The 24,982-nt window shown below is 40.6% G+C and overlaps 1 protein-coding gene across 1 annotated transcript; it reads right to left on the bottom strand.

Annotated features, from left to right (window-relative positions):
- Positions 1-8,173: 8,173 nt before the first annotated feature.
- ICOS (inducible T cell costimulator) lies at positions 8,174-20,558 on the bottom strand. Its single transcript, XM_038142652.1, has 6 exons — positions 20,416-20,558; positions 14,739-14,777; positions 12,399-12,737; positions 10,971-11,083; positions 10,473-10,563; positions 8,174-9,945 (listed from the first exon to the last, which is right to left on the bottom strand). Exons 1-5 carry the CDS (start codon positions 20,492-20,494, stop codon positions 10,474-10,476), a joined length of 660 nt encoding a protein of 219 aa, XP_037998580.1. The 5' UTR covers positions 20,495-20,558; the 3' UTR covers positions 8,174-9,945; position 10,473.
- Positions 20,559-24,982: the final 4,424 nt, after the last annotated feature.

Here is a 24,982-nt window from a genome sequence, read left to right as displayed (position 1 = left end):
CCTTGCCATGACAGTAGTGCTATTCCTGCTACAATGATCAGTGCATCTCAGGAGTCAGGTAACAAAGTTATCTTGTTCAGTTTTCAGCTCAGTTTGGAACTGGGATAAGGGGTGTCCATGAGTTGGAAGAGGAAAGGAGTGTCAAGCCCATGGAGCGCAGCATTTCTAGGCAGACCCTGTTCCCCTCCCAGCTGTGCTGCACTAGCCAGATTCAGAGCTTGATTCCTGCTTTGCCTTCTGTTTGCTCCAGTTTCAGATATCCATAGGGGTCACCGAAGTCCTTAATCATGCAGCCTGAATTCTTGTGAAGGAATTCCTTCCCAGCAGCAGCAGTACTGAGTTGCCAGTATCTGAGGGGAAAGTACTGAGCTGTGAAACTGGAAAGTGGAATTTGCTGTGGCTTATTAGGGATCTTCTGAGTTCCCAAGGGAACCTCACAGGCTCTTAGCTGATGTGATATGGAAGTGACTTCTACGTTCTGCACAGTACCCACACTGTCTGCATCTGAAGTGGACTCCAGTTGCCCAGATACACCCAACACAGTTTGTACTTTGTGCAAACAGGTTTTGACACATGGCTGTTTGTAGTGAAAAGGCAGAGGTCAAGATCAAAACAGGATGTTGGTGCCCTACCAGCTCACATTTGCTGTGGCTTCGCAGAAAATACAGAGGCAGTGGCTGAAGTGACGTTTCCATGGCTGTTGCCTCCAAGCCAAGTGAGCATTACCCACTTATAGCTGGGCTAGCTTGGAGCAGGTGGAGTTCAGAAGATGTGTGTAGATGGGGAAGACTTTTGTGATTTTATTTTATTTACATTATGTGTACCAGAAGGCCTGAAAGGAGGGGTCAGGGTCTTGCTATACTTGCACATCATAACACTCCTCAACTGAGGAAACTTCAAATTAAAGGCAGGAGACAAATCTGAAGCAACAGGAGGGGAAGAATGAAACAGAACAGAAGAGAGATCAAAGTTATTTGAGAGAAGTATCATTTAGCTCCCTTGATTTTTCTTTAGGAAAAGAAAGAGAATATATATTTGTTTGGCAGTGCGATTGGCTTATAAGGAAGTGTGCATCAATTCTGTGCTCCTTAGAAACACTTCTGCATATTTGATAGATTGAATTATTTGATCATCAACATCTCAATGTGCTTAGATAACATACAACTTTCAAAAAGAGATTTAGTTTGTAGGGGTTTTGGTTCCTGGAAGCTGTGTGATTTATCATTCACTTAAATGCTTTTTTCGTCTTGGTAATATTGAAGTTAGTCGTCTCAAAATATAACCAATCTTGTTAAAAGATTCTGACTGTTGCTTTACCAAAGATAAGTGTTGCTGAAGTTGCTGATTTTGGTCCCAGGCCATCATGAGAAGCTGTCTGGGTTTGTTGAGAAGGCAGACTGCTTGTAGCAGCATATGCTTGCTTTGAATACAATCAGGGAGAGAGTGCCATCTCCTAACAGATCTGCTTACTTTGTGCCTTTAGGGTTGTACATGTGTAGTTTCATTATGAAAATATTTCACTTATTTTGTGTTGCTGGTAGCCCCACAGAGCAGAGGCACACCGAGAAGTGCTTTTTTGGCTGGCCTCACCAGCTGAACTTCCTAACAAGGGCTTGATTGTCCACCTGTGAACTCACATTGCTATTATCTTCTGCATTTTTTGCAAACATCAGTATGCATGATGTTTTGCAGTGCTGCATGATTACCCTAAACATTGCCCTGTATATGTTCAGTGGACTCTCCTGGAATTACCAACAGGTGCAGGTGTCAGCAGAATTGTGCTGTAAGCCCAGATCCACCTATGCAAAAATCACAGACCAGCTGCTTTTCATGCTCTTTGCATTGATTCTCAACCCTTTTTGATGAAGAAGAGGCAGCTCTGTAAGCCTGCGTTGAGAAAGGGGCTGGCACCAAGAGTGTTTGCTGCCATTTTCAACTGGGTTATTTACTGTGCTTAAGTCTCCTGCTGGTAGTCAGAGAAATCTGTGAAAATTTGTGGTCCTGAAAAAACTTGAAGGCTCAGAGAAAAATTGAAGAAAGCTAGTCCTGCCTGTCCAACCCTTACACAGGATCCCAGAGAGCTGCCTGGAAGGGAAATTCCCAGGGACCTCTAATCAGGAGGAGGGAGACTTCAGTGCGAACTTTACTGCAGCAGTGCTGGAACTGGCCTGAAGATTGCTAGCAGCTACCACACAGAAACCAGAGAAAAACAGTTTGACTCTTCATTTTATTTAAATTCATCTTACTTAAGTTACCTCTGCAAATAAAGGGACTGAATTTGGCTTAAATCTTTAAGCAAATTTGATAAAAAACACTGAGATTTATGAAATTTTTTACTACAATACAAGTGGCAAAAACTATTTTCAGAGTTTAGTTTTATTTTAAATAAATTTGACCTAAATCTCAACCTTAGTTAAGAAGTCCAGATCATTTAACTTTTGCATAGTTTGGGGTTTTATTAAAGTTTGTCTGTACAATTTGCACTGAAATAAAGTGTCTTGAATACGAGTTATCAAAAAGAACAAGTTTGATTCCTCCTCATCCATTTAGCCTCCTAGAATTTTCCCTTCCTCATTTCAGGGGACCCAGTTCAGTTCCCAGGCATTGAGCAAACCTTTCCTGAAGTTCAGGCAAAGGATAGTCCTCATCTGGCTCGTAGGGCAGGGCTCGTCTCTTCCACCCTGCTTCCTGTATGAGCAGAGTTACGTGCAAAGCCCTTTCTTGTCTTCCTTCCCTTCAGAACTGCAGCACCATGAGCAGAGGTGCCTGCAGGAGAGGAAATTAAGCATTGGTATCACAAGGTCCCAGGTGGGAATTCTGTAACCCAGAGGAGGAAGGCAGTAGAAGGGAGAGAAGAGGAAGAGAACAAGACACCCCTTCTTCCTTGAATGCATGCCTGAAACCTTACTATACCCCACTAGTTCTAGAATCTCTTTCCTGCTTCCCTCCCTCACTGAAAGCTTACTCCTAGCCTGAATTTTGCCTTTATGAGGGGCAGTACCTGGGGTAGCTCTAAATATGCTTGATAGTTTCCTTACAGCAGTATTAGTCTCTGACACAGGAGAAACAGGAAATACTGGTGATGTGTAAGATACCCGACAATGATGTATAAGATGGTTGCATAAAACCCTCCCAAAGTTCTAAACTTTCATAGATGTTCCTTTGCCCTTGGCAGATATGGGCCACTGTCTCTCTGCAGACACAGAGTGTAGCCAGCACCCAGATGCAAAATGCCTAATTAGGTGATTTAAAATTGTGTCAGTAGCATGTGGCTCACCCAATGCAGAGCATTTTGCTGAGCTTACACCTGGTTATCAAATAACCCTTCCAATGAAGTGTGATTTAAATGACCTGAAACAGGCTCAGTGGATGAGGGAGAGTATGGGAGGGCAAAACCTCTGTAGCACACTAGTCACTGGCAGTCACCTGGGAAAGGCAAAGCCGTATTTCTGATTAAAAATCTGTTTTGGGTACTTTAACCCTGAATTCTTCACACAGAGTTCATTAGCAGTCCTTGGGATGACACTTTGAGGGCACAACCATTAGACTGCAGAACATGCTCCATCCCTTCTCCAAGTCTGTGAACCACTGCAGTGAAGTCACTGTGAAGTGCTGTCCCCAGGCCCCTGGGATGAGACACTGCAGTACTTCAGGCAGCTGTGGCATCCTCTGCCCAAGCAGATGTGTATCGGGTGGGAGAGGCCTGAGTGTTTCAGATCACACAGGACACTAATATCTTACTGGAGAATGAGCCATGTTCTAGGTATATGTCCTGTCCATTTCTTAAAAATCCATTTCTGACATTAAAGCCATTTATCCTGTGACAACGCTTGTGAATTGAGCTGCTGGAGTATGGCTTCAGGGACCTACCATATCTAGGCAAAGGAATAGCACTTTTCTGCTACTGGGTTCGTAGGACAACCTCTCTGAGCAACTCAAGGTGTCACAGACTCAAGCAGGTCCTTTGGGAATTGCTCAGTTGCACCTAAATGTCTGAAAATTACCACTGTTGCCCTTGCTCTAGACTCAGATTCTTTGTCTGCATTTGCCATCACCACAGAAAGCAGAGAAAGTGTACCTTAAAAATTACTGAGAAAGGATTCCATGGACAGGGTGGGATTGTCCCCACTTCGTGATGGGATGCTTTGATGAGCCATCAAAGTGTTCTGACTGAAAGCCTGCATTTAAAAAATGTATTTTACTCTACTACCTTAACTGTAGCAGTGTTTCTCTGCTTGTTTTTCTTCTCAGCTCTTGTTTTTATTGGTGTCTACTGACGGAACACTTTTTGTCACGGAAAGGGAAATGGGTCACCATTACCAGAACACTGTTCAAGTATCTGCAGGGTGCTTTGGATAGTTCTAATTACAGAAAGAGAGCTGGGATCTGTGTGCTGAAGGCATTAGGGTCACTTGGAGACTTTTGTTTAATAATTGTGCCTAGTGGCAAGTTTTTTCTTAAAATATACAGAGGGTTCTTTTCTCACTAAATAAAACATATGTTTTCTTCATCTTGACTGAAAAGGATATTTCTCTTACTCAAATTTTCAGTGGAAATTATGAATCATGAGCCACTATTCAACATGGGTGGCTGTTTTCTTTAGTATGTCTATATTTTCCAGTAAAGAGCATACTTTTTTCTTTGATCTTGAAACAGAGAGATTACCAACAGAGTTAGCAGGAAGAAAATACAGGGTCTGATTCATCTGGGTTGGATTTCTGATGCAGATGAAGCTTCCTTTATCTTTTGAAGCTGGTGATGGTGCAGTAGGAAATGCTTCATACTGCTTTGCCTTGACAGTGTGAAAAAGAAAGAAGGAAATGCAGAAAAGATGCTCAGCAGCATCTCTTGCACGGCCTTGATGTGGCTCCTTGGCCAGGCCAGACTGCTGTGGACCACTGAGGATGCCTGTCTGGCCGACAGCACAGCCCTGTCAGGGGCTGAGCAGCTCCTTCACAGATGGAAAACCATAGGAACAGTGTTTGGGAGGACAGTGTCTGCATCAGATGCTCATACAGATGAAGTCCCAAGCCAGGGACTGTTTTGCTGAATATATATATATTGTGCTTGAAAGAGATCCTTATTCACTGGCTGCATGTTTTAATCAAAAAACCCACCATTTTTTGAGTAAAAAACTTGGCTTTTTTTTTTTACTCTGGAAGTATACCTTAAAGATTGCTTGTTGTAGCCTACAGAAGATCTGTAGGTGATAGAAGTTTCTGTCTGGCTAAGGTTTTGGGAATCAACAGGGTGGATGTCAGGTATTTTTCTGGAAGCTACCTGTCCCCACAGGCAATATTTGCCAACTTCTATTGCAAACAGGGCAGTGTCATGGTCGTGAGATATTGCAGCTCCCCAGATAGTAAATCCTTTAATTTAGATTTTCTTTCCTTCGCTTCTGAAACCCACACATCCCTCTACCACAGCCATGACAACATTTTTAACTTCTCTTTCCTGACCACAGTATAACCAAGCAGGGCCTGCTGCCACGCTCTTCCCCTGAGTTCCCCTTTCCTACACAAGTGAGCCACTGTAAAGTCCTGCTGCTGCCAGCCGGTGTCCTGGAGCACTACCCTGCTGCAGGAGAGGAATTCCTGCTTGGGCTTCTGAAGCACAGGCATTAAGAAGAGCCAGGATGTGGAATGAGGTAGATTTTCACGGAGCTGTGGTTGTGACTGAACAGCAGAGACACAGCCAGGAGAAGGGACAGAAATGCAAGCATTAGTCTGGCTCTCAAGGATGTAGGTAACAAGAGTTACTGAGGTCTAGCTCTGTTTCATGAGAGCAGCAGCACTAAGCTCTGATTAGGGAGATCCTGTTGCTTGTCTCATGGTCCTGGGCCTGCCCAGCTGTGTGGTAGCCCCATAGAAAGGAGCATCAACACAGGCAGTTCTGCTGGCACTCAGCCAAGTACTTAATGCAACATCCATTGTTTCACTCAGGCCCAAAACAGCCTTAATAAACAATATTTTTTAATTTTTTTTTTGGGGGGGGGGGCATTGTGTTGTTTCGGGTTGGGTTTTTTTTTCAAGTTACACTTTGTAGAGGAAAGTGGCCAGCTAAAGGACTGAGAATCCCAGTTCTGAGCTTCTTCTTCTAGTGTTTGGCCTCAGGAGCCTGAAAAGCCTATGCAGTGCTCTCATACTCTGTAGATTATGTTCAAACTGCCACCCTTGGAAGGCTGTGTGCTCCCTCCTGCTCTCATCAGCTGGAGCTAACGTATTTTCCACTTTTCTCAGTGTTTCAGAGATTTTTCCAGAAGAACCCTGGGCCAGCAAACGAGTCTTCCTTCTCATCAGGTGGAAAGGGAATTCCCCCTTGCAAGTCTTTGCACGATCCAGATGTTGAATCCTGGCCTCAATTTTGAGAAAAGCAATACAATATATAAGCTGCAGTGAAACTTGCTGCTGCAGGGCATTGAGACAGGGATGAAATATCATTGGTGATGGATTTGCCAACAGTGTGCTAAAAACTGGGAGGAGTGTTGCAGGATTTAATATGTGGAGGACATTCGATATTTCAAAGTTGTTAATGTTTGCAGTTTTAAAAATTATTATGCTTGATGTGTGCAGCAGCTAAATCTTTCTTGTTGATAATCAGAGCTGATTTATCTCTTTTTAAAAATTGATCTCAAGCCATACAAGATCTTATTGCTCCCAAGAGGAATTAAATAGCTCAGGCATACTTATTTAGATGAAGTTCACCCCCTGACCTCTTATTCATATCTCCAGTTCATACCTGTCCACTTAATTTTGCCAGAAAAGCTGTTTAATCCTTCCTATTCCTCCCTCTTCTCCAAGCCACCCCACTCACTGAATTGAACTCCTAATCACAGAACATAAATACAAACTTTCATCTCTCAAGGAAATGGGAGATTTTTATCTCAGTGAGTAGACTGCCATAACCATGATGGACTGGACAACTTAAGGGACTTGGGTATATGGAATGTCTCATTGCAGTTAAACTCAAATGAAAGGAGAGACTAGAACCAGCTCTCCAGTAAATCTTGTATGGGCAGAAGTCCCTACTGACCACATGGATTTAACTAAATATTTTAAAATACCTGTTTGGTTGGGGTTTTTTTTTTTTCCCAGTATTTTTCTGCATAGCAACTTATAGATTCAAATGTAGAGGGAGCTCCCCACATTATAAAACACTTTATGAATAATGTTGTGTGATATCTTCAGTACCAATCCTCATTTTGATTCATTTGTTTGCTTTAGTCAAGTTTGGGAGCCTCTTTTCCCCAGCCTTAAATAAACTTCTTAAAGCCTGTAAGAAATATGATAAAATTTCTAGAACTATTTGAACTTTGAAGTCAATGAAATACCTGTACTAAGGGAAAATGGTCCTCTTAGTGTCATTTCATTCCCTATCCTATATATTAGATATGAAACTGCAGTCTTAAAGCTAATCATTAAACTCCAAGAGCATTCATACTTAGGTTAATAATTCAGCTTGGGAAGATAAACTTGAAAAATACATATCAAGGTTTGCATTTCAAACCATCTCAAGATATGCGGGTATTCAAATTATGATATATTTATCATTTATCCTTCCTTCAGAAATAGTCTTTTCCCAAAACTGGGAGTTTCCAAAGAGAGATTTTACTTTTTGAAATGATGATCTGTTAGAATATCAGGCTTTTTGTGTAGTCTTACTGACTGTTATTTTTTATTTTCTTTTATTTTAATCCTTTCTTGTCACACAGTCTATAGACTTGGTTCATGTTAGTTTTACATAGTTTTTTTCTTATTTTTCTCAGTTTGTCATTCTTTATCTTCTTCCAGCTCCTTTTGATTTGGAGGTATTGGAAATGGCAGAAAGAAATTGAAAAATGTCCCAGTATAATCTGGGACATTATAAACATACTGCAAAAGGGATTAAAGCAAAGGAAGAAGGTATGGGACAATATGAAAAAACACTTTCTCATTAAAATAAAAGGAAATAAACACATGCAAAGAGTGTCATTACCTCACTGCCTGGAAACAGGTCCAAATTTTTGGTTTTCATTTTTTAACTTTTTTTTCCTAAGTCCTTTTCCTGTTTTCCACTAAAATGCTATACAGGGATAAATTGCCCTGCACTCTCTCCCCATTGTGCTGTGGATTTTACAGAGATTAATACTTTCACACAACATGCGTGCATGCATGAAGAGTCTTATGGACACATATGGCATAATAAAAAATGTTTTATTAAGAATAAAAATATATTTTATAATGAATATAAATCATCTATCTCTCCAGTGCAGGATGTATGTATTTTGAACTGCTTTGTTCAAACTTCCGTCATTTATTATTTATCCAGCTGCATCCCAAGTCAAACCTCAAGTTTTTCCTTCTTTCAGAAAGTCTTTATTTTTTGAATTTCCTTCTCAGTCTGTTGAAATGTTCCAGAGAATAAGACTCTCCACTCTTACATAGGATCTTGCATCCAGTTCTTCTCATAGGTGGTAGATGCTACCTATTTTCACCAATAATTTACAAACACAGTAATGTCATCAATACTTTTTTAAAATCATTAAATCAATGTATTTATGGATGTACAGAGGCAAGCTTAGTTTGCTGGGGAGGTCAAGTAATTTGTCAAAGAATGGTGGGAGAAAATGCAGTATGACCCAGTACACCAGGGTTCCCCTCTCCATCTCTGCCTAGGAGCTGGTTAGCTGAGCAGGGCTGTGTAATTGGCAGTCCCTGCCTGATTTGATGCTTTACTCATTTTCAGTGTCACAGTTAGCAGTTTGCACTTTCTCTCTGCAATGCTTCAGTCTATCCAGGTGTTTGTTGAGGAAAGCCCTGTTCTTGATGTACCAGCTTATTTTGTCCTTGCCCCCATTTGCCCTATCAAATTTGAAACCAGCCTTCTGTATGCCAGAGAAGCAGTCTGTTTATCTCTCTCAATTGTATCCTCTGACTAATATTTGGGGTTTTCTAATGTATTACAGGGAGGTTTAGAATCAATGTACCACTCTGGTTCCAGCAGCCCAAAGGTGTCTGGCAAGATATGCAGGTTGGATTCACAGCTGGTCATTTATGGTCAGAGTTTTGATGAATTTCACATGGAGCACGAAGGATTGAGCATTTCATTCATACTGAAGGCTCTGAGCAATTTGAGGCAGGTCAAGTAACGCCTGAACCCTCTGGGGAAGTTGCAAAGGCTTCGTGTCAAATGGCAAGAGGAAGATAATTGCAATGCAGAGTCTGTGAATATACTGACCATAGGGACTGTGTTGTGTTTGTGCTGCAAGACATGAAAAGGTGCCTCCTAGTTTAGAGACAGATCTTGTAGGTTTGAACTGACCTAAGGAGCAATTGCAGCCTTACAATATATCCATCTTGTATTACATTCCTCTGTTCGTAAAAGCATTCGGGATTTTGTTAAATAAGAGGAACCCCAAGGTGTGAATGGCAAAGATGTATTGACAGCACAAATACAAAAAATGCAGATGCACATAATTGAGGCAGAGTGTCACGGAGAAGTCTCTGCTGTACAGTCTCAGGTTTTGTTCCCCTGCTAAAGTAACCCTAGCAAAAGGGCCTGTGCAATACATGGTAGTATGGCTGTACCACAAGGGTTGGCTTTGGAGGTAGTCTTTTTTTTTTGTTTCCACTGGAAAGTTTATCATAAAGGAGACTAGAAAATAAAAATTCTTTCTGTAGCAGCACTACAGAAATCTTACATTTTCTTCAACTAAAAGCTGACATCTTTAACTTATCATTTCATGTCCGTGAGTCAGTGGATCAGGCAGGGTGCCAGTTCACAAACAAGGCTAGAGCAAAACACAGCTTAGAACAGTACTACAGTGGCTGTCACATGACTGAGCACAGGGCCATCATGAGAGCTCAGGGAGACTGGGAAAGGTGGGGAAATGCTAAATTCCCATTGTCCAAGTTCAAGTAGCTGGAAAACTTCTTCCAAAATTTCCATGCCACAAATAACTTATACCTAGAATAGAAATGGAGAATCAGTTATGTGCAGCACTCATATGTCTGAATAAGTCCAAATTCTGCTTCTGTTGTGTATCCACTGCTTGTGTAGTAGCTTCTGTATGGCTTAAGTAGTTAAGGAAGCTCCTCATTCTCTGCAGAATATTTGCCCTTAGCCAGTAACACTCATAAATCTAGTAAATCACTTCGCCACAGAGATTTTCGGTACCATGCATCATCTCAAGAATCTGAACAGAACAGTTTTGCATCTCTTCCTCATGTGTGAGATCATTGCTTTGGACAGACGTGAAGCAGTGGCATTTCTAGGAACCAGCCCCCCATTATGATTCAAAAGATTTCCAGGGATTTTGCTTTTAGTTTTGTCTTCCTGCAAGGTGGCAGCTTGATCTCCATTAACAAGCTATTGTAACAATCCCACCCAGCCACCCACCCAGAATCAGCAGCAGACACAGCAAGCAATTCTTTCCCTCCCAGAGAAAGCCTTGCAGCAGACACAAGCAGAGGTACAGCTGGGCTTAACACAACCTCAGATTCTTGGTTTTTTAGCTGCGTTCACTGCTGCCATGGGCATGTATTCACTGTTGTACTCATGGGAGTTGGATTCACACTTCTGATTCTGCCAAGAGAGAGAAAATGCCATGAATTTAATTTGTGGTCACTTACCTTTGCCACTCCTGCCTTTGTTCATTAGGTAGGGCAGTTACTCTGTTTTCCCTTCTTAAAGAAAACTACCAGGTGAACTGCTTACGAAAATAATTTTGCTGAGCTGTGCAGCATTTCTCTCTTTCCTTTGGTTGAAAGCCTTTAAATCAATAAAAATTCAGTCTTAGAAAAACTAAATCTGAGCTACTATCATCAACGACTTGAATTCCAGTGGTAAATTAACAACTCAGTCTTTTTGTCAAAAACACAGCACTGCTGAGTGAGTATGTGCATGTTCCACTGTCTAAATCTCATTAAATCAAATTCCCCATCTATGCCCTTTGGAAGAAGGGTTCTGCTTTATCTCATATGTTTGCTTACCTTGTTCCTTAAGCAACAGGCCACAACACAGCAGACACAGGAAATGGCAAAAATGATCACACCGATAATAATCATCCATGGCACGAGTCCAAGCGAAAAGCAGTCCTCCTTATCTGAAGATGGGGAGGCAAAAAAAAAAGTTATTGCTGATAATTTTCATTTTTGCCTTCAACAGATAACTTCAATTCTTTTCCCTCTTCATATTAATAGATTAGCAAAAGTGAACTCTGAAGAAGGATTTGCTGAAGTGAATTGTCACCTTGGAAAAGTGTATTCAGTAGGAAGCAGAAGATGGTATTTTTTTTCAGAAAGAAGGGGGAACCTGTTGGTACACAGTGCTGAAATTGTAGACTGAAAGAAACTAAGCCAGGCTTGAGAGCATGCTGAGAAAGAATATAAACAAACCCAGAAAAATCCCAACCTCCAACATAGTCTGAACAAGGTTTAAGCTTATATGCAGTAAGTACCAGAGGTGATTTTTAAGGGCAGCCTGGTCAAAAGAAGGGTAGACTTTGGCAGTCGTGTTTGGATAGGAAGGCAAGCTGAGGTACTCAAGATTGCCCTTGCCAGATCTGGGAGAAAATATGACAGGGTGTGAAACATTTAGAAAAAGCTCTGAGCATCTGGCTATCCATACAAGTGGAAATGGACACTGCAGACAAAACCAAATATCACAGGTTGATTCTAAAAAGCTTTTTAAATACAGAGACGATTGAGAGACAATTTGACTAAAGCACATAGTTGCTGTAGCATTTCAGCTTCTTTATTTATTCCTGGTGAATGAAAGCCAGGTCAAAATTAAAACCTGGGCAGTTAGTCTTCTGGAGTTAGTCCAAGCCCTTCTCAGTAAATGGATAAAATTCTCAACAGCTGTGAATCACCTCTGCTCTAAGAGGGCCCTAAAGCTGAAGGTCTGCTTCACAGAGGTGAACCCCATCTTCTTCACACCTCAATGGCATCTGAGAGTTCCATATACCACTACTAGTATGGATATTTTACAATCAATTTTCTTTAATCCTAGGCTTTTGAAGATGGCTCTCAGAATGGATTTTTTTCCCACTGGCTAGACCTAATCTTAACATTTATACTCAGCAACTTTAAAATGGACAAGAGAAACTGCTGTTGCAGGCAAAGGAGAGACTGCAGTGCTCTAGAAGCTGTCATCAAGCTAACTTGGGTGCTACCACCCCCACACAAAGCTCAGCATGGCCTGCAAAACCTGCACTAGAATATGAATCAATATGGAGAGAACATGCTGAGCAGTGTGCCAACACAGCTTCATTGTTACCAGCTCCCCCTGCTAAGTAGTTTTAAGCTGCCTGGTCATTAGCTGTGTGAACTCTAGTCACATTCTTCACTGCAGCATAGCTATACCCAGTGTCTACTTATCAGTAAACTGAAATAAGGGGAGAAGAGAACTAAACTTACCTTGGACGTACAAATAGGTTTCTTTCAGACAGCACTCTATGTAAGGAGGGGGTAAGAATATCTCCAGGCAGTATGTATAAATGTCAATATGTGTTCTCTCCAGATTTTTAAGAATGAAAGTGGTGCTGCTGTTTGAATTCTGTGTCTGACAGTAGGTGACATTATTCTTGGAGATAACTCTCTCTGTGCTCAAATGGAGTGCACAGATTTCCTTCTTTTCACGCCCTCTGAAGAGGGTCATGCTGAATTCACTCACATTTTTGGGGTTGGGGAATGTGAAATGGAAGTTTCCATTTTTAAATTCCACCATCACCTGGGCATCAGAGACATGGGCCTGATCTGAAGACATGAAAACAATAAGTATAGTCACACACATAGCAGTGAAAAGAATCCTTAAAGTGCTAAGAAACTCATTCAACAAAAAAATTAACCATGTGATTATAATTTAAGGCATGTAGGTACTCAGAACAGCCTGACTGTGAAAAGCAGCCCTCACAATGAGGTACCACTGCATTATTCTGGTTGTGCCACACATTACTGATAAAATAAATGAGACCTGGCCTGTTATCTGCTCTAAGGCTGGAGAGATTACTGTTAGCATTAGATCTGTGAGCTTGATACTAATACTTACTACTAAAGCTACTAAATGGTGAAGTTACTAATATTACTTACAACATCAGTTACTAGATATTGTTTAATGGCCCACCTAGACCAAATACTGTATAGACATATAATCCCTGCCTCAGTGTCACATTGTCCTGTTCATAGATAAAACACGTGGACAGATAATATGATAATAATTCTCTCTGGTTTATGGTTTGTAATCTGTACCCTACTGAACATACAATTATAAAATCATTTAGATTAGAAAAGACCCTTAAGAACATGAAGTCCAAGCATTAGCCCAGCATTGCCAAGTCCACGACCAAACCATGTCCCTAAGTGCCACACCAACATGTCTTTTAAATTCCTCCAGGGGTGATGACTCTACCACTTCTACAGGCAGCCTGTTTCAATTCTTGACTGCTGTTTCAGTGAAAAATTTTTCCTAATATCCAGTCTAAATCTCTCTTCATGCAACTTGAGGCCATTTCCTCTTGTCTTGTCACTTGCTTAGGAGAAGAGACTGAACCCTACCTTGCTGCAACCTCCTTTCAGATCAGCGTAGAAAATGGCAAGTTCTCCCCTGAGCCTCCTTTTTTTCAGGCTAAACAACCCCAACTCCCTCAGACACACCTTTCATCAGCTCTGTTGCCTCCTCTGGACCCACTCCAACACCTCAATGTCTTTTCTGTAGTGAGGGACCCAAAACTGGACACAGGATTTGACATGTGGCCTCACCAGTGCCGAGTACAGGGTGACAGTCATTACCCTGACCTTTCTGGCCCCAAAGTAATTGATAGAGGCCAGGATGCCACTGGCTTTCTTGGCCACCTGGGCACACACTGGCTCATGTTCAGCTGGCTGCTAGCTAGCACCCTCAGCACCTTTATCAGGAAGCTTTTCAGACACTCTTCCCCCAGCTTGTAGGGCTGCCTGGGTTGTTGTGACCCAAGTGCAGAACTCGGCACTTGGCCTTGTTGAACCTCATACAATTGATCCCAACCCATTGATCCAGCCTGTCCAGAGCCTTCCTGTACTCACACCTAACACTTCCACCTAACTCGGTGTTGTCTGCAAAGTTATTGAAGGTGCACTCCTCACAGAGGTCATTGATAAAGATACGAAACAGAACTGGCACCAAATCTGAGCCCTAGGGAGCTCCACTTGTAAGCAGCCACGAGCTGGAGGTAACTCTCTTCACCACCACTCTCTGGGCCCGGCGACCCAGCTAGTTTGATGATGTAGCTGGAAATTTAAAATGGTATGTGAATCCCAAGCTCCGACGTGACTGCCTTAACCACGGGACCTGACTTGTCTTTGTGGAATAAACAGTGATTTGAGACATGACATAAAGTTTCTACCTAATTACTTAGATGGCTATGGTACCATTATTGCTCAGATAATAAAAGGCGTAGAGGACAAATGTTACTGTGTGCGTGCACCCACATGCAATCCAGAAATCCCATTTGACCCTCCCAAAATCTCTATGAAAAGTTCTCAGATGTTGTGAGACTCTCATTTTACAAACTTCTTGGAAAAGGAAAAAAACTGAACTGACCAAAGACATCTTGCTACCTCACAGCTTGACTTTGTAAAGTCAGCAACCAATAGCATAGAAAACTCCGTCAGACAGAAATATGTTAAAATGTGCAGTAAAAAAATGACAGGTTTTTTCTTTAAGGGCAGTATTTTCTGATGTAGAAAGGCATTTAAAACTATAAACCAAATGCATCTTACCTATATTTTTGCATGCGCATGATGAGCAGCTGTCAGCTCCTGAAAAATACAAAGTTGTTTTCTGTTTAAAATTCAAGAAGAGCAATGCAGGAACAGAGGGTTAACCATGCAGAGTTAAGACGCTGAAGCTATTTTATAATTTGTATCATTATCCTATCTTATCCTTTCTGTACTACACTCTAAAGTCAAATGATATGATAAAAAAATGAAATATAAAAATCAAAATAGAAAGAAAATGCTCAAGACAAGAATTTATATTGATCATACATATAACATTCACAAATTCTTAAAACACCTTTGCAAAGTAATATGTGTACTTCAGAAACAGAACTGACATGAAAGTAAAACTCTTTCACCAAGATACTGAGGAAATCTGCCTGAAATAAAAAAGCATATATTTGATTTCTCATGAGTCCTGATTTTGCAATAAGCCAACATATACTTTTCCCAGACTAAAGGACTCAACGTTTGTTCTGCTTCCCCCACTGCTTGACGCAGCACAAAAACATCTTATAATTATCTGGATCATGTTCCAAAACATACTTCAAGAAAACTTTCAAGCAATGCATATGGTTTTGTTCCTTTTCCAATAGCAACTTTTTCTCTTATTGTTCATAGGTGATCTTCATTACAGAACACAGACACATTTTTAATAATTGTTCCAGTTTTGTTTTTTAAATCACTGTCTCCATCACCAAACACTAGGGCAATACTTTGAAACTATTTGTATGTCAGTACTGGCAACATAGCAAAGTTTGGTAGTGTTTCATTTGGAATTCTCCTTTTTGCAGTGCCCCTAAAATTAAATGCTCAGACAGATAAACAGAAAAAATTCTATCTGCTATTCCTGTTTTCTGGTAGCCTGAGTAAGTTCTTCAGATGCTGCTTAGAATGAAATATATCTACATCAGGATTTTATGATGCTAAGGAAATACAGGGCAAATACTTAAGGACTTTGGTGCACTGTCCTATTTGTGTTACAGCTACATGGTAGTCTAGCTAGGTCCACATGGAGTAGACCCGCAGGTGTGCCAGGTATTGAACTGATTGCATAGTATAAATAATCTTTTTTTTTTCCAAGGCATCTATTATCTTTGACATTAACCTGTAAATGCACAGGGACATAGGATCATTCTCTTTTGGGCACCTTTGTACGATCTCAACTTTTTCAGTCTTTTAGTGTTCATGCTTTTTTTCCTTTTTTGAATTCTTGCTCCTCCTTACTGCTGTTGGCAAGGGCACTGAAATGAATGATACTCATTTAAGATACCTTTGGTGTGACACAGAAGCTAATGGACTTCTGGAAGACACTTTGTGATACTCAGTTAAAGAGCAGTAAAAACTGTTATCCCTTCTTGGCTGATTCACCATTTCCCTAGTCATCAAATTCTTCCTGGTTTACTGTGCACAGTCAGCACCCTTATCTAATTCTGTGACAGTTCTAATATCTTTACTTCTCTCAGGACTATTATTTAAGTATATGATAACAGACAAGGTATTTAGCATCTTGTACCATCGGTGTGAAGATAAGACACAGAGAAAACACACAGCTTGCCAAGCCACATGAAGTGAAATAGAGCTCTAGAACCACTGAAGGCACAGACAGAAAGTGCAAGACCTTAAAATTTTATATAGTCTGAAAGCATGAAAGCAAAGGTCAAATTAAGAAATAATTCTTGATGACTTATATGTTGCATGATGAAAGAAAACAGTTGCTATGAGAACAGCATTTGAAATAAAGGTCATTTTAAATGCTCTGTAGTTTGACATCCTGTAGTTCAGTAACACATACCTTTAAAATTTGGCCAAACATCCAACAAATTATTTAGGGAAGGGAAGAAAAAAATAAATGTACACTAGAAGTTAGGGAACATGATGAATGCATAAACTTATCTGATACTTTTGAGAAGCACCTACCTGGAGTTGACACCTCTACATTTGTCACTAGTCATCTGAGAGGAAAGGCAGATGCTGACTCTGTCAGGGCAGCTACAGAGACAAGCAGTGCCATATTCCTTCGATGTCCCAGAGGAGCCTGCGACAACTCTACTCTGAGCACTAAAGTAACAACTTCAGATCTGTTTTCTCTGTTTGTCTCTGAGAATAGTTCAATTTCACTGTTAGCTAATGAAATTGCCCTTTCATACCATGTGGGTTAAAATGTTTGCCAGAGACCATGGTTTTAATCCTTGTTTTTAATGAAAAGGGGCAGAGAGAGGTCATTAAGCATTTAGTTCATGTGACCTTGTGTCAAGCTGAAAGATTGTTTTGTATTCTCTCCAACCCAGAAGCCTAAAATGACTGTTTTCAAGGAACACTCAGTAAAGTATTTCTCTGAATGAGCATTTTGGTAAATGTGATGCAATTAGTATTCCTCTGAAACAAGTAGCCGTAGAGAAGAGTGTGCTTAGCATAGGATAAAAGCAGCACATTTTAGAATTAGATTAACAGTGCCTGAGATTAAAACACAAAATTGTCTACATGGATGACCACAATGGGTGAGAGCTGATATAAATTTCCAACTCACTAGCTATTCTGTATCAGCTCCAAATTTTAATGCACTTGCTGAATACTAAAAAGCTGCTCATTCCCTCTCCCTGTGCCTGACTGGAGATCTTCTGTGCCCACTTGTACCCATTCATTCCTAACTAATCATATGGACCTGTAGCACTCTCTTGTTCATGGCCAGACACATTTGGGATGTTTCTTGCCAAGCTCCAGTCAGAATGAATGTACATTTATTAGGATGTGAGATAGGAACCTGGGATTTAAACATCCAGTAATATTGAGAGATTCCCTGACTAATTCTCCCTAATTCTACCTCAAAAATATGTGAATAAAAGTCTACATTATGGTATTGTTGAAATTGAACAGAAGAATTTTACTGGTTCAGCAGTAAAAATTCTTAGTTTTGGCTGAAAGATTCCTTTTTGTTATTTTTCATAAAAAAACTATTGTTTGTTCGCTTATAAAGGTTTGAGATGAGGAAACAAATCTTTAGTTTGTTTCCTAGCAGTGTCACAATGGGGAGTTGCAAGAAGTTGTTCCTGGCTCACTTGATGTGAAGCAGAGTGCCAAGACAAATATTGTGGTTTAGATATAAATCGAAGATATTAGCATGTATGAAAGTTACATCTTGTTATGTTAAGCTCTGAAGGAGAGCTTGCGTGTGTGTACATTTGTGTATAAGTGTATTTACAGTCATGTACATTCCCACCTCAATTTCATCTTTAGTGCAGCAGGAAAACCTTTTGGCAGAAGTTTGGGAATTTTTATGGTAGTGTGCTTGGATACTGACGCCAATGGAAAGTGTGTTATTTTCGTTTTAATGGGATTGCAATTTTGAGCTTTCTAGTTATTCTTTGGCAGACCCAGCACTATTTGAAAACACTACCAATCCGTCACACATTTTGGTCCTAACAGAAGTTTAAAAACCACTTTCAATCACTTTTCAAGCTTGGGGTTTAGGCCGGGAGAATAGAATAATGCTACTTTGTTTTCTTGCTGTTTGTATGATCTGCCCCAGCTCTCAGAAAACTAGCTAGCTGATGAAAAGAACAAGCATAATTTCACTTGTGTGTGTTTGCCTCTGAAGATGAGCAAGGAAATCACAGACCCTGCCTTTAAAACAAACACATTTGTTTTGTTCATACTAAATGCATAATGAAACTGCACAGATTTTAAGCTGCTATAGTTTCAAACTTCCAAGGCACTCTGAAAGATGACACTGTCTATTTAGTGTCATTAGTCATATGCCTAAAACTAACATGTTTCTATTTTTTGAGATCCAGGATTAAGTGAGGAAGGAGTGCTTCAGGGCAAAGCAGTAATGGCTCAATTTATTCTAGGAAGCCATCTTTAATCTGAATTATTTCTATGGTATAACTTATACTGAGAAATGCTGAAATTCATGTAAAACATACCACAGAAAGAACAGCCTGTGCCGATAATATTTCAGAAGCTCTTCTAAAAAATGACCATGGTTTCCTGCTGTGTTGACAACAGGAGATCCGTGGGTGAAGAGTGATAATGCTTTGCAAATGTTGGTGTGCCAAAGCTCATGTGCAGTTTCATAGCAAGGGTCTCAAGTGCTATGGACTCCTACCTCCAACTCTGAACTCCAAAATCCCATTGCCTGTGTTTCTCAACAACAACAGAGAGGCTCCCTGCTCTTATGAACAATTTCTTTATCACAGTTGTGTTATCAAATCATAATGCACATATGCACACATATATATCACCTCCTGTGACCTATTTACATCCAGAGGCCACAAGTTATGCTGAGAACACTGTAAGACAAAAAACATGAGAGATACAATTTCTTCTTACATGCAGTCTCTTTCTCTTGTCATCTCCTTTGCCCAGTCTCCTGCCCAAATCCTATCCTCCATATTTGAAAGAAAGGAGAAATGCTGGTATCAGACAGAACAATTATTTGCACCTTTAAAATTACAGTTTATTTCTTCCCATGAGGAAGAGCTTACTAGATAGCTTCAGTCATGTGTAAAAGCATGCTGGTCAGGTATTTGTGTTAAATTGACTAGATGAGAAGTAACCAAACTGAAAGCATTTTTTGTTAGTAGATTTAGGAACAGCTTTCCAAGGAGAACTTTCTTTAGAGATACTTATTACAATTACTCTTTCTTGTGATTTCCTCCATCTTTGCATTCTGTCTGAAAACTCAGCATACTATCCATATATTAGTTAGCCCTCAAAAATGTATCTGCATTACCTAAAGAGCTGAAAATTGGGTTTTATATACAGGAAAACTGAAGTTCTTCCTGAAAACTCAGGAGTACCTAAATTCTATCCCTTTTCACTAGAATTTCAGAAAAAAAAATTTTATAGCCCTTGGCATGACCATCAAAGGAGCGTTATTTAGATGGAGTTTAGTAACTGCACATTAAATCTCAAATCTTACTTATATGATGCATCATATCAAATCCATGTATGGTAATGGATTGTATGGTAAAAAAGACTCTTCTTAATCTGTTATTATCTGTATTTCCATGCTGACCCATTAATATGTGCATTTCAGAGAGGTTACAGGTAAAGCTGTGATATTTGACTTTGCACAGCTAGGATAAAACACTGAATCTTGTTAAATGCTACATCCATGTTCAAGGCTGGACTGAGATTGGTGCTGTCACTGTGCACCTTCTCAAATAAAGCATAGGAATTCCATGCTTCCTTTTAATTCTGTGTTTCAAGCCTGCACCAAAATGATCTCATCTACTTTTTCATGCCATATATATTTTTCATTGTATAAAAATTCCCTGCCCAAATGAGATCAGGTTTAATATTGATAACTTGGTTTCTCTTTATTATTCACCATCATGCTGCTATGAGATCTTATACCCATCAAGGGAAGCTGGCTGGAGCACTACAATCTCCACAGCTCAAGGGTAACACTGAGCAGATGAGCTAAAGAACATAAACAGTGAAAACTTGCACTTTTTAGTTTCAGAGCAGACATTCCTATGCTGGCAGGAATTCTCTTCCCACCAACTCTAGAGATATTGAAGTTGAGAGCAGTCTTTTTGCAGCCAATACCCTCCATTACCTTTATTCCTCCAACCCCTTGCTATCATGCCTCACCTACTATCTCCCATCATTGGCTAAGTTATATTCTATAGAGACACCAACTGCAAGGAGAATAATCCAAAATGTTACTCACCATATAGGGCTTCAAACTGAAAGCAGAGGACACAGAAAGTTACAACAACTGCCTTCATGCCTGCCTGACACAGAGGCATCAGCCTTCTGTCTACTATGAAGGTGGGGAAGAACACATGGGTAGAAAAGGAAGTGGTTTGTGGGCTCTGGCAAAAACTGTAAGATAATCAGAATGACTTTTTAATTTAACATTTGTTCCCCTATGTTATAGCTATGTCAGCATTAGCTGTTGCATATACCTGGCTTAACGCTTTATTTTTTTTTCCTACCTAATGGTTTGCTGTCACAGACAGGAGGATGAAAGACATTACTTTTTCTGACATTACTTTTTGATGTTCACTTTGCAAAGACTGGTTTCTGGTAAAGTCTATCACAATAGAGGCTGCAGTCATCTACAGTAGACTTCTGCAGATGGCCCATGGTCAGCAACTAATATTAACTTACAGTACATACACACTTGTAACTGGCAACCTGGTTTCTCCCCACCAGTTTCAACTGGTTTTACATAACTAATGGTCTTGCTCTGCATGGAAACTGCTAGTTAGTGGGGTAGGAGTCTCTCATGTGTCCTGGTCTTGAAATTCATATGAAGAACATGGCCAAATTGCAGAAAATCCCTTCAGCCCTGTGACTTCTGAAAGGTTCACTGCAGCATGACTTCCATTCTGGAGATCAGGCTTGTTTTGCCTGAAGTTTCATGAGAAACTTCATGTGGCTCTGTGAGAGGAGATCTGACACAGTGCCCTAGAGCCTTAGGTTTAAAGGTTCTCTCCTTCCCTCATCCTTGCCTTTGTGCAGCACACTCTATCCTGGCCTGTTACCCATCTTTATCCTAGGAGTGTTTTAGGACCCTTTGTAACATGTTCTACAATCATTTAATTCTGGCTGCTTATTTATGTCTATAATACTAAATTTAGTGCAGAAAATGTGCAAGAAAACCAGCTTCTAAATCATGGTTAATATATTAGATGAAATTTGCATTTCTGATCGCACAAACTAAAACACAAAGGACTGCCAGTGGTGCCTGACAGATACTTTTGGGCTTGAGTTGTTGTAATGGTCAAGTAATTGGAAAACAATGGGACTGTGTTACAGATTCACTGCTACTTTATACTGTGTCAGTAAATCCTCACATGTTGGTTTACTCTTCTTCAAAAAGTGATTCAATGTCTTTCACTATTACTGCTAAAGATCTGATCGCATGGACATTGGCAGAGTTTTACTTTCTTCAAATCTTTCCGAATCCCTGCAAATCTATGCCTTTTTAAAAATTACAGTCAGAAGTAAAACTGAGTCAAATCAGGCGTTCTAAATTTTCAGCTCAAGTCTCCGGCACCAAAATTAAGTAACTCTAAGCAGAGATAGTCTCTGCAGTATGCTTTTAATTCTAAAGCCTAAAAGTATATGGCTCTTCAAACAATCATACACCTACATACAACTGACTCCTGAGATTCACCTATGAAGTTATAAACTATGTTAGGATGTACTGAGGTTCCAGGTAGGATCATCATTCCATCCCCTATAAAAGCCAATGGGAAGTGCTGAAGGAACAGACCAACCCTCTCCTGGAATCTCTCCTGACCTTTACTGCCCCCCAAATAAACTTAAGAGTGGCCCCAGAAAGGCCCATAGTAAGAAGAGCTGGTGCTGCAGAGAATTAAGGGTGGATGAGAATCATGTGTCGAGTACCACTATGCACATCCTTGGGAGAGCATGGTGACAACACACACCGCAGACTGAGTCCTACAAAGCCTATCATGACTGGGAAGGGCAATAAAGGTGTAGAGGAATGTACTCCATGTGCAAAGTTTTGGCTACTTTTTTATGAAAACAAGGTTTAAAACAAATCAGTATTGTTGGGGTTCCAAAGTTTGTTGTCTTTCTTTAAAAATTTAAACACTTTGTTAGGAAAGTAATTTTGTTAGCAAAGATTTATTTTTTTTTAACCAATATATTTACTTTGGAGCAACTTACTCCTTCCATCCCTCCCTGTGACCAGTTACACCAAGGCAGAGATGATTAATACACATCTATTTTACACATGTGTATCTATAATACACATCTATACACTTTTGGGGGAAGAATAGCTAGGAGCACATCTTGGCTGGTATACATCTTACTACAACAATTGAAGAAAGTCTCACTGTCCAGTTTGTATATGTCAAGTCCTCTCTCTTTACTATAATTATAGCTTCAAGTTTACAATTATACCTTCTCCTTTTCTGCTTCTTGGCACTTGGGATGGCTAGAGCACACTGACCCCTTTATTTTAAAAGGATCGAGCCCAGAGAATACTTTGCAGTACGTTTGGTAGCACTCTGAAGTTTTATCTAAACAGTGATTCCAAGTGTATTTGTTGATGAGCTGGCAGAGCCAGGGGCACTCACAGCAAATCTTCACAAGCAAAGAGGCTCAAAGTCAAGCTGTGCACTCAGTGTGAGGGATGCTCCCCTTCTAGTCCCACACCAACAGAGACTCCTCCTCTGCCTTTCAATCTTTCCGTCTTTGCCCGCTCCCCAGCGCTTATCTACTTCACAAAGACATTGTTACTGCAATTTTTGAAGTGTTTCTTCTAAATACCACAGTTGGTTACGGTTAAACACCTGGAACAAGTAGTCTGTTTCCACAGGCTTCCTACAACTGTAACTATTTTTGCTCACAAACACGTGTTTCCTTTTTCCATCCTCACTCATTTCTCTTCTTGATTTTCACTCTCCCATGTACCTATGCCTCTCAGAGCTGACTTCTTTTCTCCTCCAACCGGACTGTCCTGCAGTCCTTGAGTACCCTGCTCCTCAAGCAGTAGTTTCCCTTCACCATGTGCAGTAACTCCTGTCTGGAATGTAGCTTTTCTTTCACCCCATGCCTATTCTATCTTCAGTCCTGCTTCTAATGCTACCTTATAGTGATAATCTCCTTTCCTCTCCGTCATCTTGCTTTTGACTGTTTGAAAACTGGAAAATCCTTATGTGAATTTTTGTGCCTTTAAAAAATGCATTCAGCAATACACTGAGTTCCAAAGACAAATGAGCTTGCTTATCCCTTGGTCTATACACAGTGTTCTCTACTACACAGTCTTCAGTGCTTCTCCCTGCTAACTCCAAGTAACTTGGAAAACAGCACTTCTGCAGTTTCTCCAAAGACACAGCAAAGAATTTCCCTGTGTGTATGATGTATGTCTTTGCTCTGTTTAATCACATAATTACTCTTATCACTCAAAGCTAATGTCCATGTTAGCAAAATGATACTGCATGGTCGTCCACTGTGAAACCAAGGTGCAGTGAAGAATTTTATTCCATCTCACCAGCAGTTTTCCACTTCTGTTCACACATGAGCAGTTGCCAACAGCAATATTCTCTCCATAGAATGTTTTGCAATTCTTTCTGTAGAGACTGCTACAGTCTATCCACACAAATTATATTCTGTTGTCTCCTGCTGCTTCTCATTCTTTGCTTCAATATCTGGCCTATATTCTCATGACTCTGGGTCATTCCCTCAGGGCTGGAGCAGAAAGCCTCTACACTCATGGTTTTTCATTTCCTGTCCTCCTAATTGAGAAGGGGAACAATGACTTTCACTGTGCTATTTTTAAAGTTCTGTGATGGCTTTAAATCCCACTTCCCATCTGCACCACTCCCCATTAGGTGTGTAAACAAGCTGCCGTCATTCAGAATGTAGAGATTTCAGCCAATACGCAGCTCATGTGCTCCCTCATTTGTTCTGATGCCTCCTTTGCTGATATATTGGTTTGCTCACTCCACCAGGCCTGTGGGCATACTGTAATATTTTCTTCACCAATCTGCCAGTAAAGGCAACTCAGCCAGCTCAGCAGCCAGGCAGACACCTCCCTGCAGAACAGATCCAATGAGACAGTCTCATTTGGGGTGGGATTGTGCGTGGCTTTGCTTCTTGACACAAGTTCAGTTACCCCATTAATCATCACATCTTTTTGAGGTTTTGTTTGTTTGTTGTTTTCTTTCCCTTCAGATGATGGTTGAGAATATTTGTCATCGAGTTTCCTAAAAGAAGGGAAACAAAAGTATGTTAAGGAGTTTAGCCCAGCTCTAAGGCTTGCTAGGGCATTGACCTATAAATTCAGTTGACAGGCACTAAGTGGCAAATTCAGTCAAGTCTAAACAGGTTGCCTAGGGAGGTAGTAGATGCCTCTTCCCTGGAAAAAACCTGACCTAGTTGGAGATGTCACTGCTTATTGCTGGACTAGATGGTGTTTAAAGGTCCCTTCCAAGCCAAACTGTTCTATGATTCTAAATGCCTCTTCAGATCCTAGGACTAATGTTTTGGACTGGCTGACTCAAGGCAACTGAGAGCCACCTAGGAAAAGAATGTCTCCATCTGATCTTAGGAATTGCTAGGGCTCTGTGTATCCAGCCCTGTCCCTCCTGCAACACAGTTACCTAAAAGAGGTGCTGAACAATTCTTCAGGGTGTGGGGTGTAGCTAGAAAGGGCCCAGTGAGGCTCAAGTGCATGTGCTGGTGGCGTGGACTGCAGACCCACAGGGTGGCTGGGGAAGGTTTATTGTGTTCAACAGCAACACAGGCAATGACCA

This window comes from Motacilla alba, chromosome 7, assembly GCF_015832195.1.
Source record: "Motacilla alba alba isolate MOTALB_02 chromosome 7, Motacilla_alba_V1.0_pri, whole genome shotgun sequence".
NCBI classification, from domain to species: domain Eukaryota; kingdom Metazoa; phylum Chordata; class Aves; order Passeriformes; family Motacillidae; genus Motacilla; species Motacilla alba.
Note: the sequence above shows the minus strand (reverse complement) of the source record. Positions and strands in the feature narration are given on the sequence as shown.

Coding starts and splice junctions, on each gene's coding strand:
- ICOS (XM_038142652.1), bottom strand. CDS start 20,494: ATGCCTCTGTGTCAGGCAGGCATGAAGGCAGTTGTTGTAACTTTCTGT. Junction 14,778..20,415: donor TCAGTTTGAAGCCCTATATG/GTGAGTAACATT, acceptor TGTATTTTTCAG/GAGCTGACAGCTGCTCATCA. Junction 11,084..12,398: donor AACCTATTTGTACGTCCAAG/GTAAGTTTAGTT, acceptor CCCCATCTTCAG/ATAAGGAGGACTGCTTTTCG.